The sequence below is a fragment of the Phyllopteryx taeniolatus genome, chromosome 6, assembly GCF_024500385.1.
Source record: "Phyllopteryx taeniolatus isolate TA_2022b chromosome 6, UOR_Ptae_1.2, whole genome shotgun sequence".
Classification (NCBI taxonomy): domain Eukaryota; kingdom Metazoa; phylum Chordata; class Actinopteri; order Syngnathiformes; family Syngnathidae; genus Phyllopteryx; species Phyllopteryx taeniolatus.
Genome location: NC_084507.1, coordinates 28,444,033 through 28,458,126, shown reverse-complemented (window position 1 = coordinate 28,458,126; position 14,094 = coordinate 28,444,033). Strand labels below are relative to the sequence as shown.

Here is a 14,094-nt window from a genome sequence, read left to right as displayed (position 1 = left end):
AACTTTACTTAACCAAATCAGTCATTTTCCTTTTTTTTTTAACACATGCATCTCAGTATTTTTAATCACCTTTGATTAAGATGGAGCCGTTAACGTCTGGGGGCGTCTGCACAGCAAAATGTTTGTTCAAGCACATATGTATTGAACTCGGTCTAACCATTTCAAACGAGACCCTCCCCTTGACGCCAGCTCAGCCAATCGGGGGCCCCAAGAGGCGGGTGAGGGAGAGAGAGAGAGGGGGGGGGGGGGGGTTAAGCCCACCCTCCCTACCGCCCCAGCAGCGTGCGCGTGAGGCTGAGGGGCTCCGCACACTCAGCTGAGTGCCAAATGTGCTGCAAGCCCCCCCAACAGACGAGTGTGCGTTCCGTACATCACACACGGACGAAGAGGAGGAGAGAGGCAAGTTGAGCCGGCTCCATCATCACCAGCGCCCACAGTCCGGCGGGAGCGCGCGCGGCACTCAACCAAGTGGCTTCGGTTCCGCAGAGTGGAAAGTTGTCAGGAGCGGCGATCATGCACGTGTGAACTGGACTTCCACCGAGTGTTGGGACTCGAGCGGATAAACATCACGGGAGTGCGCGCGCGCACGCGTGCGAGTGGACCAAGCTGCGCCGAACGAAACAGACGCAGCAGGCGTTGATGATTCCACGCTGCCGCGGAGGAACGAGACTGCAATGACCGTGCTTTACGTCATCTTTTGCCTTATGGCCTCAGGTAAGACGACTCTTCATCTGTTCGCTGTTGTCTCAAATGGACATTTTCGTGCGCCTTAACGCGCGCTGCGTCAAGGCAACCTGCGCGGCGCAGGACGACTCGACGTCCACAGATGCGCGAGCGTGTTCGCAACAGTGGGGTCCGCGCTGAGGGGATTACACGCACTTTGCTTGGCAAGGCTTTGGGGAAGGGAAAGTTGAGCAGAAATGATGTGCATGGCCTCACTAAAATGTGCGTGTGTGTGGATATAATAGATCGATAGAATAATACGATCCGCCTCTCCCTCTATCCTTGAATAATCCTCCAAATTCTGCTGCGAACACCCAATAGTTTGGATCAGATGAAAGAAGGGAAAGGAAAAAATCCCCTTTAAAAAAAAACAAAAGTGAGCCTACTTCATCCTCAACTTTCTCCACTTCCACGCATGATTTGCCTGCTGACTGACAGCTTGAATAACTCGCATTTTTCCTGATGCAAAAAAAAAAATAGCTTGCGCTAATTAACAGTGAGAGACTGTGACTTATCAGGATTGTGCCAGAGCTGTTAAAGCAAAGAAATAAAGGGGGGGGGGGGGGGGGGGGCACACATACGTATGGAATACACAAGTGTATTGATTTAACGCTTTGAGGAAAGAAAAAGGAAATATGACTGAATCCCAAACCTGAATTTCAGATGCTTTAACAAATGGTGTCGTTTGGTTCAAAGCCATTTGTTGGAAGCACCTCTGCGCCATTAGCCCCCCTTCACTGCACATGCTGTCGTCATTAGGGGGGCTGCACGGGAGAGGGAGGGGGCTGATGGCATGCCGGCAGACCTTTGCCCTTTGACACATGAGCAACAGCTGGATAAGAAGGAGGGAAGAGCCTGTAGCCAGGCAGTGGCACTTTCCCCCGCGCCGCCTTCCAAATCCAACACACAACACAAACAAGTGCACTCCCAAATCAGGAAAATGGTAGCAGCTGCCCTAATTAGAGTGTATGACACCTTGGAGCACCTTTTTTTTTTTTTTTTTTTTTTTTTTAAAGCTTTCACGCAAAGTCACTCCTACTCCCAACTGTGAGAAAACCTCCATGTTTGTTTAGACAAAGACAAAGACAATGAACAACCTAATAGGCTCCATTTTTCATCACTTTTTGTCAATTTGACATTTTTGTTTTTCCTAATCCATCCATTTTCTGCTCCTGCTTGACCTCACTTGGGTTGCAGCAACGAATCCGAATCCCCGCTGACTTCGGACGAGAGGCGGGGTTCACCCCGGACTGGTTGCCAGCCAACACAACTGGCACATTTGACAAACAACCATTCACACCTTTTGACAATTAAATCTTTTATGAACCTATCGTGCATGTTTTTGGAATGTGGGAGGAGGCTGGAGTACCCCAAGAATCCCACGCACATTGACACAGTGTTGGGCCACTGATAAACTTTGCCCGAAACGACAGAGCATCTGTAAGTGATTTTTAAGACACTATTACATGTGTAACGTACTTATAACAAGACGTATGAGTGAGCTGAATGGTGGTTAGCGTTTTGTTTTTGTTTTTTTACCTATAATGGGAATCGCTAGGGCCCTAATGCTAATCACGAATGCTAACCGTTTAGCAAAGGCTGATTTTGTTGTCTCAGATTCTGTACATAAAATGCATGTCAGTAGTAAAAAAAAATAATAATAATATTAAACATAAAAATAAAAAATTTTGGGGTGGGGCATTGATTATTCGAGTGCACGACAATATATCTGTAGGATAATCGATTCTACAAAGATTTGATCGTGACATCTCTAAGCACTATACTCACTATTGATGTTTTTCTCTGGGCAAAACCAGATACTACAGTACGTGACGTTATTCTAGTAACTGGTCAAGCACGCTGAGCCTTAAGGGTGATGTACACCTATGCTGGTTGCCAACTGGTCACCATCAGCACGTGCTTATCTTGTTTAAATGCCTCTGGGAATGGCTGACGATCGGTCCTGGATGTACGTCGCCTATTGCGAAAAGTCAGTAGGGGAGAGGTCCCGGCCCACCCGCCAGCCAAATGAGGACAAGTGCTATAGATAATGGATGGATATTTGCAATTTTCCCCCTCCACAGTCTCCATTTTACTTGCTACCCTCTCCAATGAATTTCATCCCATGGTGAGATTTGAATATAGGAGACCCTGACTGTCTGACAGATAGATTCAAGTAGACAAGGTTTTCACAGTTTCTCGCACTACTACTTTGAAGCAGAAAAGAGATTGCCTCAATCTAAGGCAAAGAGACGGTAAGTGGCGGACAAGGTGAAGCCCCAATCCAAGTCGAGTAATGGAAAAGTGACAGAGGAGGTGTCATTTGGTGCCGATCGAATTTCAATAGTTCATTTTTGTCACCGTTTTTTTTTTTTTTTTTTTTTTTTTGACATCACGTGTCCTTAGCGCACGATGGTACACGGGGTGTGTACAGTCTCGTTCCCCACTCGCAATTTACTTTCCCGGAAAGTTTTTGCTTCGAGAAGCTTGTGTCTCATCGGGCCGAGTTCAAAGGCTCTGTGTTTCTCCTGCTTCCTCTTTAAGTTGTGTCACCACTGCATGGTGCAACGCCGTGGGGCGGGAAAAAAAAAAATCTACTTTTTCCTTCCCAGAAGTCTTTTTTTTCCATTTCTTGTCTTGTTGGTGAGCGTGTGACAAAGGGTCATGGAAATACACGAGTGCATCTGCTTAATGAGCCAACACACACACACACGCACACACACAAACACACGCACACACACCTACTTTATAGTGGAAGCCTTTACCAAGCATCAAGTCCCCTCTTGCCTATTACTAGAGATTCATCCTTGTGCGGTGCAGACATGTTTGTGGGCCCAGTGACAGCCTGCACCCCAACAGGGTAGCTTTAAGAAAGTGTGCATATTTCATGAGCTACGGTTCTTTGAATTCTCGCGGAGGGGTGGGTGGAGGAGAGGGAAGAGAGGCTCATTGCTGGCGTCAGGTTTAGATGTCTCACCAATGTCCTAATGATTAGGCGCGGCGGGAAAACACCAGGGACGAGAGGCGGAGCGGCGTTAACCTTTTCCGCCTCTTGTCGAACACACTCACCCGGCGTTCCTCTGAGCTTCCCACACCATCGCCGCTCGCCGCTCATCCTCATTTTTATTTCCTTAGCTTAGTGCTAGAAAGTTTGTTGGCAGGGATTTGGACACGAGTTGCATAGTGCCGATCCAGCAGAATCCCGATAAAGCTGACTCCTGGAGAGGAGCGTCTTGCATTATTTAAGAGATGTAGTCATGGCTAAGAAGCATTTTTAGCTTACTTTGACTTCCTGTCTATCCATGTATTGGTTTTTGATATTTAACATTGTATTTACTGTCGATTATTCACATTCACTTGAAGGTGGAAAAGTCTATCCATCCATCCATCCAATTTTAATATTTATGCTTTATGTAACCTACCTGTTTATCTATCTGTCAATGGGGGGAAGCCTTTATAATAATATCAATTCCGCATGAAACTGCAGTTTAAAACACAATACAGAGGACTGTTATCAAGAAAATGCAGACAAAGGGCAAGAAGCACAAAGCTGGACAGAGGCAGATCTATATGAGGCTCGGTGTCTATGTTAGTAGAGGCTACTATTTGAGGAACTAGGACGTCTTCCAAGCGCTCTAATTTGCTCATATTCCCTCTAAACACTCATTTTATGCAGGAGCCACGCGCAAACAAACAGTAATGAATGACCAAGCTGTTACACAATGGCCTGCTGCTTTCTTCTCATCCTGTAGACACGGCGCACACATTGCATTGTGATCCTTCATAAACAGCGCCTACACGTGCGCAAAGGAGAAAGGAAACAATGGCACTTCATAATGTCGCCTGCCTCTAATCAGCTTTGCCGTGCGGGTAAACACAGATAAAGAACTTGGCACTCTGTCCCTCTGCATTGTTATCAGCTGTTAGCAAATTAGCCGGTCGTGTTCGCTGCTGTGACCCGACACAAGAAGCCAGGTAGCGAACTGTTGATGGCACACCTTCTTTACAGTCCACCCGTCCTCTTTTGTCTGTACTTTCTCCTTGTGCACATCCTCACCTTGTCTCCCTCTGGGCCAGTCAGCGCATCCGGGAGGAAATGACAAAGAAATGGGACAATGGATGGGATGGCCGTGTCAGCTTCCTGCCTTTGCCTGGAGACATCTTCCCCGGCGACTCCACCTCGGGCTGGATCGTCAGCATGCGACACAAACTTGTTTACTTCTTTCATTCTCCTTTCCAAACACCGTAATGGAAAGAAGGGGCGGAATTAATTCTGCGCACGTCATTAAAATGGCACCTCGAGGGATCAAGTCACGTCTATACAGTAGAAGATATTTTGAGAAGTTGACTTGCTTTTACCTCCCCTTTCTCCACACACACACACACACACACACAAAATGTCACTTCCGGCTTAAGAGATGTACACCTCCAACATACAACAATAACAAAGTCACAGATTCATTGTTATCCTTCAATCAGGCAAGACAAGAATTTCATAACTGGTATCCACACGCGCGCGCACACACACACACACACACACACACACACACAGAAAATTGAAACATGTCTAGTGCAGCACAGCAATATGTGTTATCTTGTGTTCCTTAACCTTGTATCAAACATAGTTCAGCTGCAAGAGGACTACGGGGGAAAACAAGCTTAGGTATAAATACCTCTGCCACTCTTTTGTCCTGCAAAGAAAGGAAGGCATTTGGTCGCAATCGCCATCCAAACAGGAGAACATCGGAAATGTTCTGCAAGATGCTCTGGGCTGATGACATACGCTCATTCTCCACAAATGACTCACCACGAACTCACCGACGCATGTACACATGTAGTCAGCCGGGTCAAGGGCACACATTGTGATGATAAGTTGACGTGAGTGTGAGGCATCTTCAGGGCTTTGTGCCCTTTCTGGAATGATTAGTCAAAGTCCAATTGTCTAATTAATGACGCTCCAAGAACGGGAGATGCCATGCTCCTCGTGTCATTTGTATTTCGATTATTCAGTGACTAGTATAGTCTATCATGGCAACATAACTCATGTTCCCTCCTAGAAAGGGTCTAATGAAACGCTTCATAAAATAAGTTGGCATTTCTATGCACAGGCAAGTACTCCAGTTGCGACACTTCAAAAAAGAAGCAACGCATCAGATTGAAGGAGATGTTTGAAGCTGAAGGGAACACATTTGATTGCTTTGGCTCAAAGTGGAATCTCATCACTGGCAAAGGCACAGCTCAAGGAAAAATAAACAGAAATTAGCACTTTGCAAATGATGTTGGAGTCCGAGATATTTCTCACAATCCGTTGCAGTGAAAGAGCCTAATTGTGAGCTTCAGCCGCGGCAATCTTATCTTCTCGTTGTTTAAAGAACTCGGATTGTCATTGCCAATATCCATCCATCCATTTTCTGAGCCGCTTCTCCTCAGTAGGGTCACGGGCGTGCCGGAGCCTATCCCAGCTATCATCGGGCAGAAGGCGGGGTACACCCTGAACTGGTTGCCAGCCAATCGCAGGGCACATACAAACAAACAACCATTCGCACTCACAGTCACACCTACGGCCAATTTAGAGTCTCCAATTAATGCATGTTTTTGGGATGTGGGAGGAAACCGGAGTGCCCGGAGAAAACCCACGCAGGCACGGGGAGAACATGCAAAACTCCACACAGGCAGGGACGGGGATTGAACCCCAGTCCTCAGAACTGTGAGGCTGATGGTCTAACCAGTCGGCCACCGTGCCGCTCATTGCCAATATTGTGTCGGTAATTCAAACATGGACCAAAATAGCGGCCTGGCGGTGCGTCAGTCCCGTACAGAGTCGTATTGCCTGTCTTGCATTGTTGAGAAAGGACTGGATGAAATGCTTTGTATTTATATTTCTTTCCTGCACTGCTGCTTTTTGTTTTTTTTAACTCGCCTCGGGAGATACGAGAAAGATGGCAGCCAATTTGCAATCAACTGAGGGATGCCAATCAAAGCGTATCGATCCGGCTTTTAACTGCGACTCCCCCAACGGCGAAACATGTTAATGTTATTGAGCTGTGTAGAAACACAAGGAACGGCGTACGTGGGTGGCGGTCGAAGCGGGAGGAGGGAAAGGTGCGTCTATCTTTCTCTCCCCTGCTGTCTGTTTGGCCGCAAAAAGCAATGTGCAAACCGCCATGGGCTCATCATGGGAATAGGGGGAGGGAGAGAGGCAGACAGAAAGAATGGGAATGGGTCAAAGGGATTTACTGCCAGGAGCTGAACATTTCAGGTAATGGATATGCTTGAAATGTTGTAAAGAAAACCTGCTGCTTTTCTTTCTTTTCCGGATGGCAGGGGTGGAAGAAAACAACAAGGGTGTAACTTACCGTACGCTCCAAAGGGGATTTACGGAAAGTTGATATTCCGGCACCTGTGCGCCAAACATTAGCTCTCAGGCGTCTACTCGGACATGCGCGAGGCGGCCGTGTGCGTGCGCGTCTGTGTGGGTAGAGATGTGGACGCGTATCGTGGGAGGCTTCTTCTGCTGCGGCAAGGAGGCCAGTAACAGTCGGTCGGATAAGTGCTTGGCAAGCTGGCAGAGGTGAACTTAACACCCCTGGTGGAATGAAGCAGCCCAAACCATTGTTCCAGCACATTGCACCCGTCCGACTGAGGCATCCTACTTCTGCGCGGATCCCGAGGGGCTGCAAGGAGGAACGAAGCAGAGGAGGAGAGGGACTGATTGTTCCCTGCTCAGACTATCCACAGATGGGGCTATGGCACATGATGTTTGCTTTAGAAAGTCCCAGGCGTGTTCAATGAATGCACTGGAGGATAGAAGAGAAGGAAATGGTAGTGAAGACAACAACAGTGGGAAGAAATGGCTGGAAAAAAAGACCTAGCTGTTTAATACTATGATGTCAGTGCGAATCTAATGCCGGTGCCAGGAATAGAAGACCAAGTATACAATGAAAAGATAGTTGGGCAGGAAAGTGCTCGAGCCAGCCACTATTTCCAAGCAAAGCCATATAAAACTGAAGATAATGAAAAAGGGAGGGAGAGTAAGTGAGGAACGGATGAGGGGCAGGGCTGCATCCATCATGCCGTTTGGTGCAGGAGCCATTTGTACCCATTGTTCTCCATAATTTGTTTTCTCAGAAGCTGCAAAAGGAGGGGCAAAGGGGAGAGACCCGGCTACGGCAGCAATATTTTTTATTTTATTTTTGCACTAATTACATAAGTGACACAGCAAAATTAGGCCCATTGCTAAATAAAACAACAGGCTGCAAAAGACATTCCCACGGGGGATAAACCCAATCCTTTGTATTTGATCAAGTGAAGTGATGTTAAAAGAAGTTTAAAAAAGATGGGGCAAGGGTAGAGGGAGCGATGAGGGGAGCGGCCAATGAAAGGGTTTTGAGAGATAAGATGGAAAAGCCCTCTTCTCAGATTGCTCTTTGAGGTGCATGCAGCCCCAGTGCAGGTGGAATTGTGTTTAATACACCTGCTCGACACCCGAGCAAAGGGAGATGTCAGACGGTGGATGGCAGCATTATTCTGCACGGAGGCGGCTTACGCCGGGTTTTTGTACGTTCGCAAGCCAGCGTATTTAAAAACGGGTGGAGTGAAAACAGCGAACTGTGGAGCGAACTTCATTTGCCATCAATCAAAGCGGCTCCTGACCTTCCTGCGTCCTGGTCAAATTTACCAAAATCGTGTTAGACCAGCGGTCTACCGACTGAGCCCGACTTCGAGGTGTAAGTTTTAACCGACGTTCTGCCACCACGTCGCTGGACGCGTGTCAAAGGACGCACCCTCGCTGCCCCGAAATGGGCAGCTTGTCGCATACCGGTCTGCCAAATTGGGAAAAGCGTGAGTGAAAATCAATACGCAGATGCGCCATCCACCAAAATAGAACCCTTTGTCTGTTCTACGACATTGGACGCCATCTTCCAACTTTCCCACAGTACCTTCCGTTCTTCGTTTATCATTCTTGTGCCATGTTGTATTGAGAAGTCAGGATATGTGCACCACTGTCCTAGTACTGAGCTTGTCAGTGGTCTTTCAGAATTGTGATACATGGAAAGATAAATAAGCCTCTAATGAAGCCCCTCAATCAGTGGGCAGTTAAACAGCTGAGCAGAAGATTGAGGGGCAGCGAGGCCTGATTGTTGGTCCATTCGAAGTGCTGGAAGGAGGCTGGCACCTTGGATGAACCATTCTCTGCACCACAGACCTCAGCCTTTCTTTCTCTGAACGCTTCTTTTGATGCACAACAGTAGCTCAGGCCCGCTCCCTGATTGTGCTCGGCAGTTCTTTAAAAGGCAATTTCAACCGCTTGCCTTTGTTTAACTCCCCCAAGCAGGGGCAAATTGTATCTATTGTGCTCTTGTATTGGGTTTAAAGGTTTGTTTCACAGTCATTAGGCATGTGGTGTTTTGTTAAAAAAATAAAATAAATAAATAACACTAAACAAGGTGCATCTCAGAACAAGCCCAGACTATTTTTTTTTTTTGTGGGGCTGGGGGAGTGAATCCATGGCCCATTTCAACCTATTACAGCCATGACTGTTGTGGTAATGGTATGGAAATGGGCAGTGGTCATGTGGATCTTTTAAACCTCAAGGCTTGGATCACAAGTGAAGTCCAATTCATTCCCACTTGAATCGAGGCAGGGAAAAAAAAATAATTCTCAAGAGCTTTCAAAAGACTCACATGATGATGGCAAGAGAACAGGTTGCGTTTTGTACATTTTCTAAGAAAAGTGGATGAGCAAATGCCATTTTGCCAAAGGACAGACATTCTGCTCCAGTTTTTCCATAGCAAATAATGATTCCACTCTGCAGCCTTTGCCTCTTTGATCCCAGGTAATGTGTTAACAAGCAGCGGGTTCATGGAATAGGCACAACACTCGCTTGTGTGTGTATTCACAGCGAAGTGAGAGAGACTGCTTTTGTGTGTGTGCGTGTGTGTGTCTTTTCACACCAATTAATGAATTGCTTTGTATGCCTGCTGAGGTGACAGTGGCCTGTCTCTAGCGGGGTCTGTACCACCCGCCACCGCCCCCACCCAACACACACGCCCATTTGTCTCTGCGGCCCTGGGCCCTCTCACACGATTCATGAAAGCAGTCTCATTAGTGCTTGTGGTTCTAAATGCAAGAGGGCTCTGGACCATTGTGAGAGCGCCTAATCAGGGGACCACTCAAAGGCTGAATGCCCCACTGCACCAATGATAAAGTTCACATTTAAAAAGGAGCCAACAAGCGCGCTGTTTAATTGGGAGAGAAGGAAATACCGAAAAGGGCCCGTCACATTAGGAGGCTGGTGGTCACCGAAGTTCACCTCCTCCCGAGAGAGCAAGGCAAAAAAAAAAACTGAATCCGCCAACCTTACCTGTGCCTGACTCCACATTATTCAATGTCTCCCAGAACTTCCATCCTATTTTAAACTTTTCGCTCCAGCCGAGATCTACGAGTGGCGGCTTTTGTTCAAAGAAGAAAACAGAGAGCCGGGAAGAAGCAATGCAAATGGATCTCCAAGTAGTACCTTAATGAGAATGGGTTTGCCATTTTCCCGGGTCAGATGTGGAAACATCTGACAAATACTGTCGATGGAGAGAGACAGAGTTTGGAAAAGGGAGCTAAATGAAGCCATACAACAAAGTGATGGGAGTTGTGCTGCTTACTTGATGTTTGGGGCTGCGAGTCGTGTCCCACAGCACTTAACACGCCCCGAGCCATCTCTCCTGGCGGTTAATTAGAATCCAATAAGGTTGCCTCCTGTTGGTCATTGTTCCTCCAGTGTGTTTACCCTTTCCAGAGGCTCCATTCGCCGCTTAATCTGCTGAGAAGCTGAATGTCAATAGGTCAGGTTAAGACTCCAGAGCCCGGAGAGGGCGGGAGGGAGGCAAGGAGGGGGGGCCCGGGGATGAAGGAAAGGGGTCATTTCTTTCCCACCTTGCTATATATTTTTTTCATTCTTCCGCCCCTTCCCTGCTTCTCCTCAACCTCAGCTTTTCTTCTCACTTCTAATCCGTCCTCTTGATTGTTCTAAGCTGCTTTCAGCCAGGCCCTGGGATGCTGGGGTGGGCAGTTGGAGACTTTTAATTAACATTTAGGAGAGGAGTCCCTGAAGAAGGGTGCTTTTAGTGCGGGACGGACAGAGCAAAGCGAACGAGTGAAGGTGACGAGGTAAGGGCTCAAAACAGAAAATGGGAAACGGAGAAAGTGTTTTAAAAATAATAATAATAAAAGCTGTTAATAGACATGGAGACACACGCCCATTTACTCACACAAACAGTAGGGCTCTGAGGATTCCAAGGGGCTACAGCCAAATTAGATTTTTTTCATCTTTAATCAAGCAGCACAATCTTTATGGATTGATCTCAACTTCCTGTGATTCATAGAATATCCTGCCAGGGTGATATGGGATCAGTGTTACCCAGCAGGCGAAGTGAGGGTGTTATCGTCACACTCTCCATCTAATGATCGATCATCCCACCAGATGGGCTGAGGAACCTGCAACGCTTCTCTTGTTCATCGCAGCCCCAAACTGGAGGTCTTGCGCTTCAAGTCTAATTTAGCAGAGAGAACGGAGAAACAGGCAACATGTGACATGCTACACAGCGAAAGGCAGACTAGACTCTGGACTGGTTTCCAGCAATCAGAGGCCACATGTAGACAATTCACATTCCAAATCACTAAGCGGGAACTGAACCCACGCTGCCTGCATGGAAGTCAGGAGAGTGAACCACGACACCATCAGTGACTGTGTGGGCCCAGACAGGAAAGTTACGTTGGTTCTGTTCAGGAGGAACGTTGCAGCATTGGCAAAGTTATATATTGTGTATTAAAAAAACTAAATTACAAAAAACATTGGTCAGACATTGGAAGGAGGTAATTTTTATTTTTTATTTTTTTTACACAAATGCTACTTCTGATGAAAACAAGCTTGGCATACAAAATTAGGCTTTGCCTGTGAGTGTTAGGATGTAGCCTGAGAAAGGGCGTGGTACATCTTTCGTACTCGGGCCCGAACGATTAATCGGCCCGCCGATTTAATCAGCCAATATTAGCGCTTTTCGAAACAGCAAAAATTGGCAAATTCTTGGCCAATGTTTTCTTTTTTTTTTTTGCACATTAACACATTACAATATATGACAAAGATGATGACATTTAAAAATCAAAAACACTGGGAGATTTTTGCTGATTTTTCACTCCGTTGTAAAGTTAAACAAATACTAAAGGACAAAGTACTGTAAAAGAGTCAAATGTTCTGCCTGTAATTCATCTTTATTGTTGTAAGCGTTAAGGCACCCAAAAATAAGTTATTTTATTCATTAGATATGTTTAATGATTAAATATTAACCAATTAATTAATTTAAAAAAAAACAATTTTACGAATTGGCCGATTAATCGTTTTTCATTATTTTACTCTGCCAAATATCGTAATCTACATTGGCCTCAAAAATCGGGTCCTATTTAGTACACTACTATTTTAGTGCACATTTGTCCCAAATGCAGGCCACGCACAAGTTTAAACCCCAGTGCAAAGACAAAAGTGTACAATGAAGTGTCAATCAAACCAGCAGACTGAAGTGCGGCGGGTGGTGATGTGTGAGAGGCCAAGCCGAGGTCGAGAGACCAACCCTTGGCATTCTCTGCCGTCACATATCCCGACACACGGCCACCATATGTCCAACGTTCCGTACTCAATGCAGGAACCGGCCACTGTGACAAAGACCCATTCACACCCACTTGACGATGAAGAACTGCGCAATGCTATGGTACGTTTGGGAACACAATCTGGCAGCAACCATTACCAAATAGAAAAAAAAATAAAAAATTTGGAATATTTGCAAATGTCACTTACGAAAGAAACACCACAAATGCATGCACATCAACTGCTTTTGCTCCCGCATCTGCTCTGAAACCATATTTTGACTACACTCTATGGGGAATATCCAATTTTCTACAACACTTCTCTTCATTAGGGTCACGAGTGAGCTGGAGCCGATTCCAGCCGACTTTGGGCAAGAGGCGGGGTACACGCTGACGTTCACCCCAATTGTCAATTTAGATTCTTCAATGACTTTATCACTCATGTTTTTGGAATACGGGAGGAAGCCGACGTATTCTAAGACACCCTGTAAGCACACGGAGAACATGCAAAATCCACACAGGAGAGGCTCAGCTGAGATTCAAACCCGGGACCGCTCCACTGAGAGGTAGACATGCTAACCATCATGACACCATATTCCCCCTGCAGCGAATATGTGGGTTTAAAAATTCGACCTAATCAAATATTGCAACACCAATGGATCTAGTTGTGCTCAAAAAGCACCAAAAAGCGTACATGAAACAACATTGTTGTTTTCATTGTGATGCATGCACTCATCACCAAACACTTAAAATTCAACTTTGAGAAACATTTTCAAAAGTTGGAGGCTCTAAAATGTAGTTGTTGTGTAGGCAAGCCTTTTCTGGTTGGCTTTTATTGGGTCACTGTCGACATATAATTTATTAGTAGATGTCGTTTCATTTCTTGATCTAAAATCACGCGTGATGCTGTTTATCATTAATGTCAATGTATATGAAGATGTTGTGCTGGTCCTTAATATATTTTTATAAGTTTGGGTCCTGGTTTGGGTGTTAAAAAAAAACAGCAGCACTGTTTTAGAAAGGGATGCGAGTTTGAGAGGAATGCATCCATAGTAATTTGTTGTTGTTTTTTTAAGCAATGCAGGCTGATAAACAATATCATGATTTTGCCCTCAGCATGTTACAGCTCCCCTCTTCCCCCCGAGAGACCCCCAGTAGACTGCGCCTCAGTCACTCACAAGGCTCTTAATAAGGCCACCAGTAAATGCCAGGGAAGATATGCCGGCATGAAAGATCTTTTTTTTTTATACTCCGGCTTTGAGTTTCCTAGTGTCGTGGGGGAGGGTGAAAATGAAGCTTTTAAAGAGAAATGCTACATTTTAAAAGAAACAATAAACCCATCCGCTTATGAAATAATATTTTTTTGCGTCCCGCATCCTGTTGTGTGCCAGCTCAGGGGACTTTTGGCAGACATGAAAACTGAGCAAAAGGTAGCGGAGGAAGCCCGTGCCAAAAAGATAAAGTGTGCCGAGCTCCACTGGGAGGGATGCATCACACAGCTAGTTCATTCTTTCACTGTAGTCATTAATATCCAGTGCAAAAAAAAGAAAAAAAAAAAAAAAAAAGGTCAAACCTGACTTGAAGCCGTCCAGTATATCACAGTTACATTTATACATCAAACCCTGCTGTGATGTCTCATCAGCTCGGTCACACAGGAGAGACCCACACTGCACATTATCAAAGATTGATGGGCTGTCCTAGATAACGACAAGGGGGGATTGCATGTGGGAGGTGGGGGGG

At 46.0% G+C, this 14,094-nt stretch overlaps 1 protein-coding gene across 2 annotated transcripts in view; it reads left to right on the top strand.

Moving 5' to 3' along the window:
- Window positions 1-284: 284 nt before the first annotated feature.
- The window catches only part of kirrel3l (kirre like nephrin family adhesion molecule 3, like), a 38,335-nt gene continuing 24,525 nt past the window's right edge, over window positions 285-14,094 (top strand). Inside the window, exon 1 of one of the 2 annotated variants that reach the window (XM_061775976.1) lies at window positions 285-714. In XM_061775976.1, the coding sequence (XP_061631960.1) occupies window positions 675-714 (40 nt within the window). In that variant the 5' untranslated portion in view covers window positions 285-674. The remainder of the gene's footprint in view (window positions 715-14,094) is intronic. The other variant, XM_061775977.1, reaches the window with a different exon arrangement.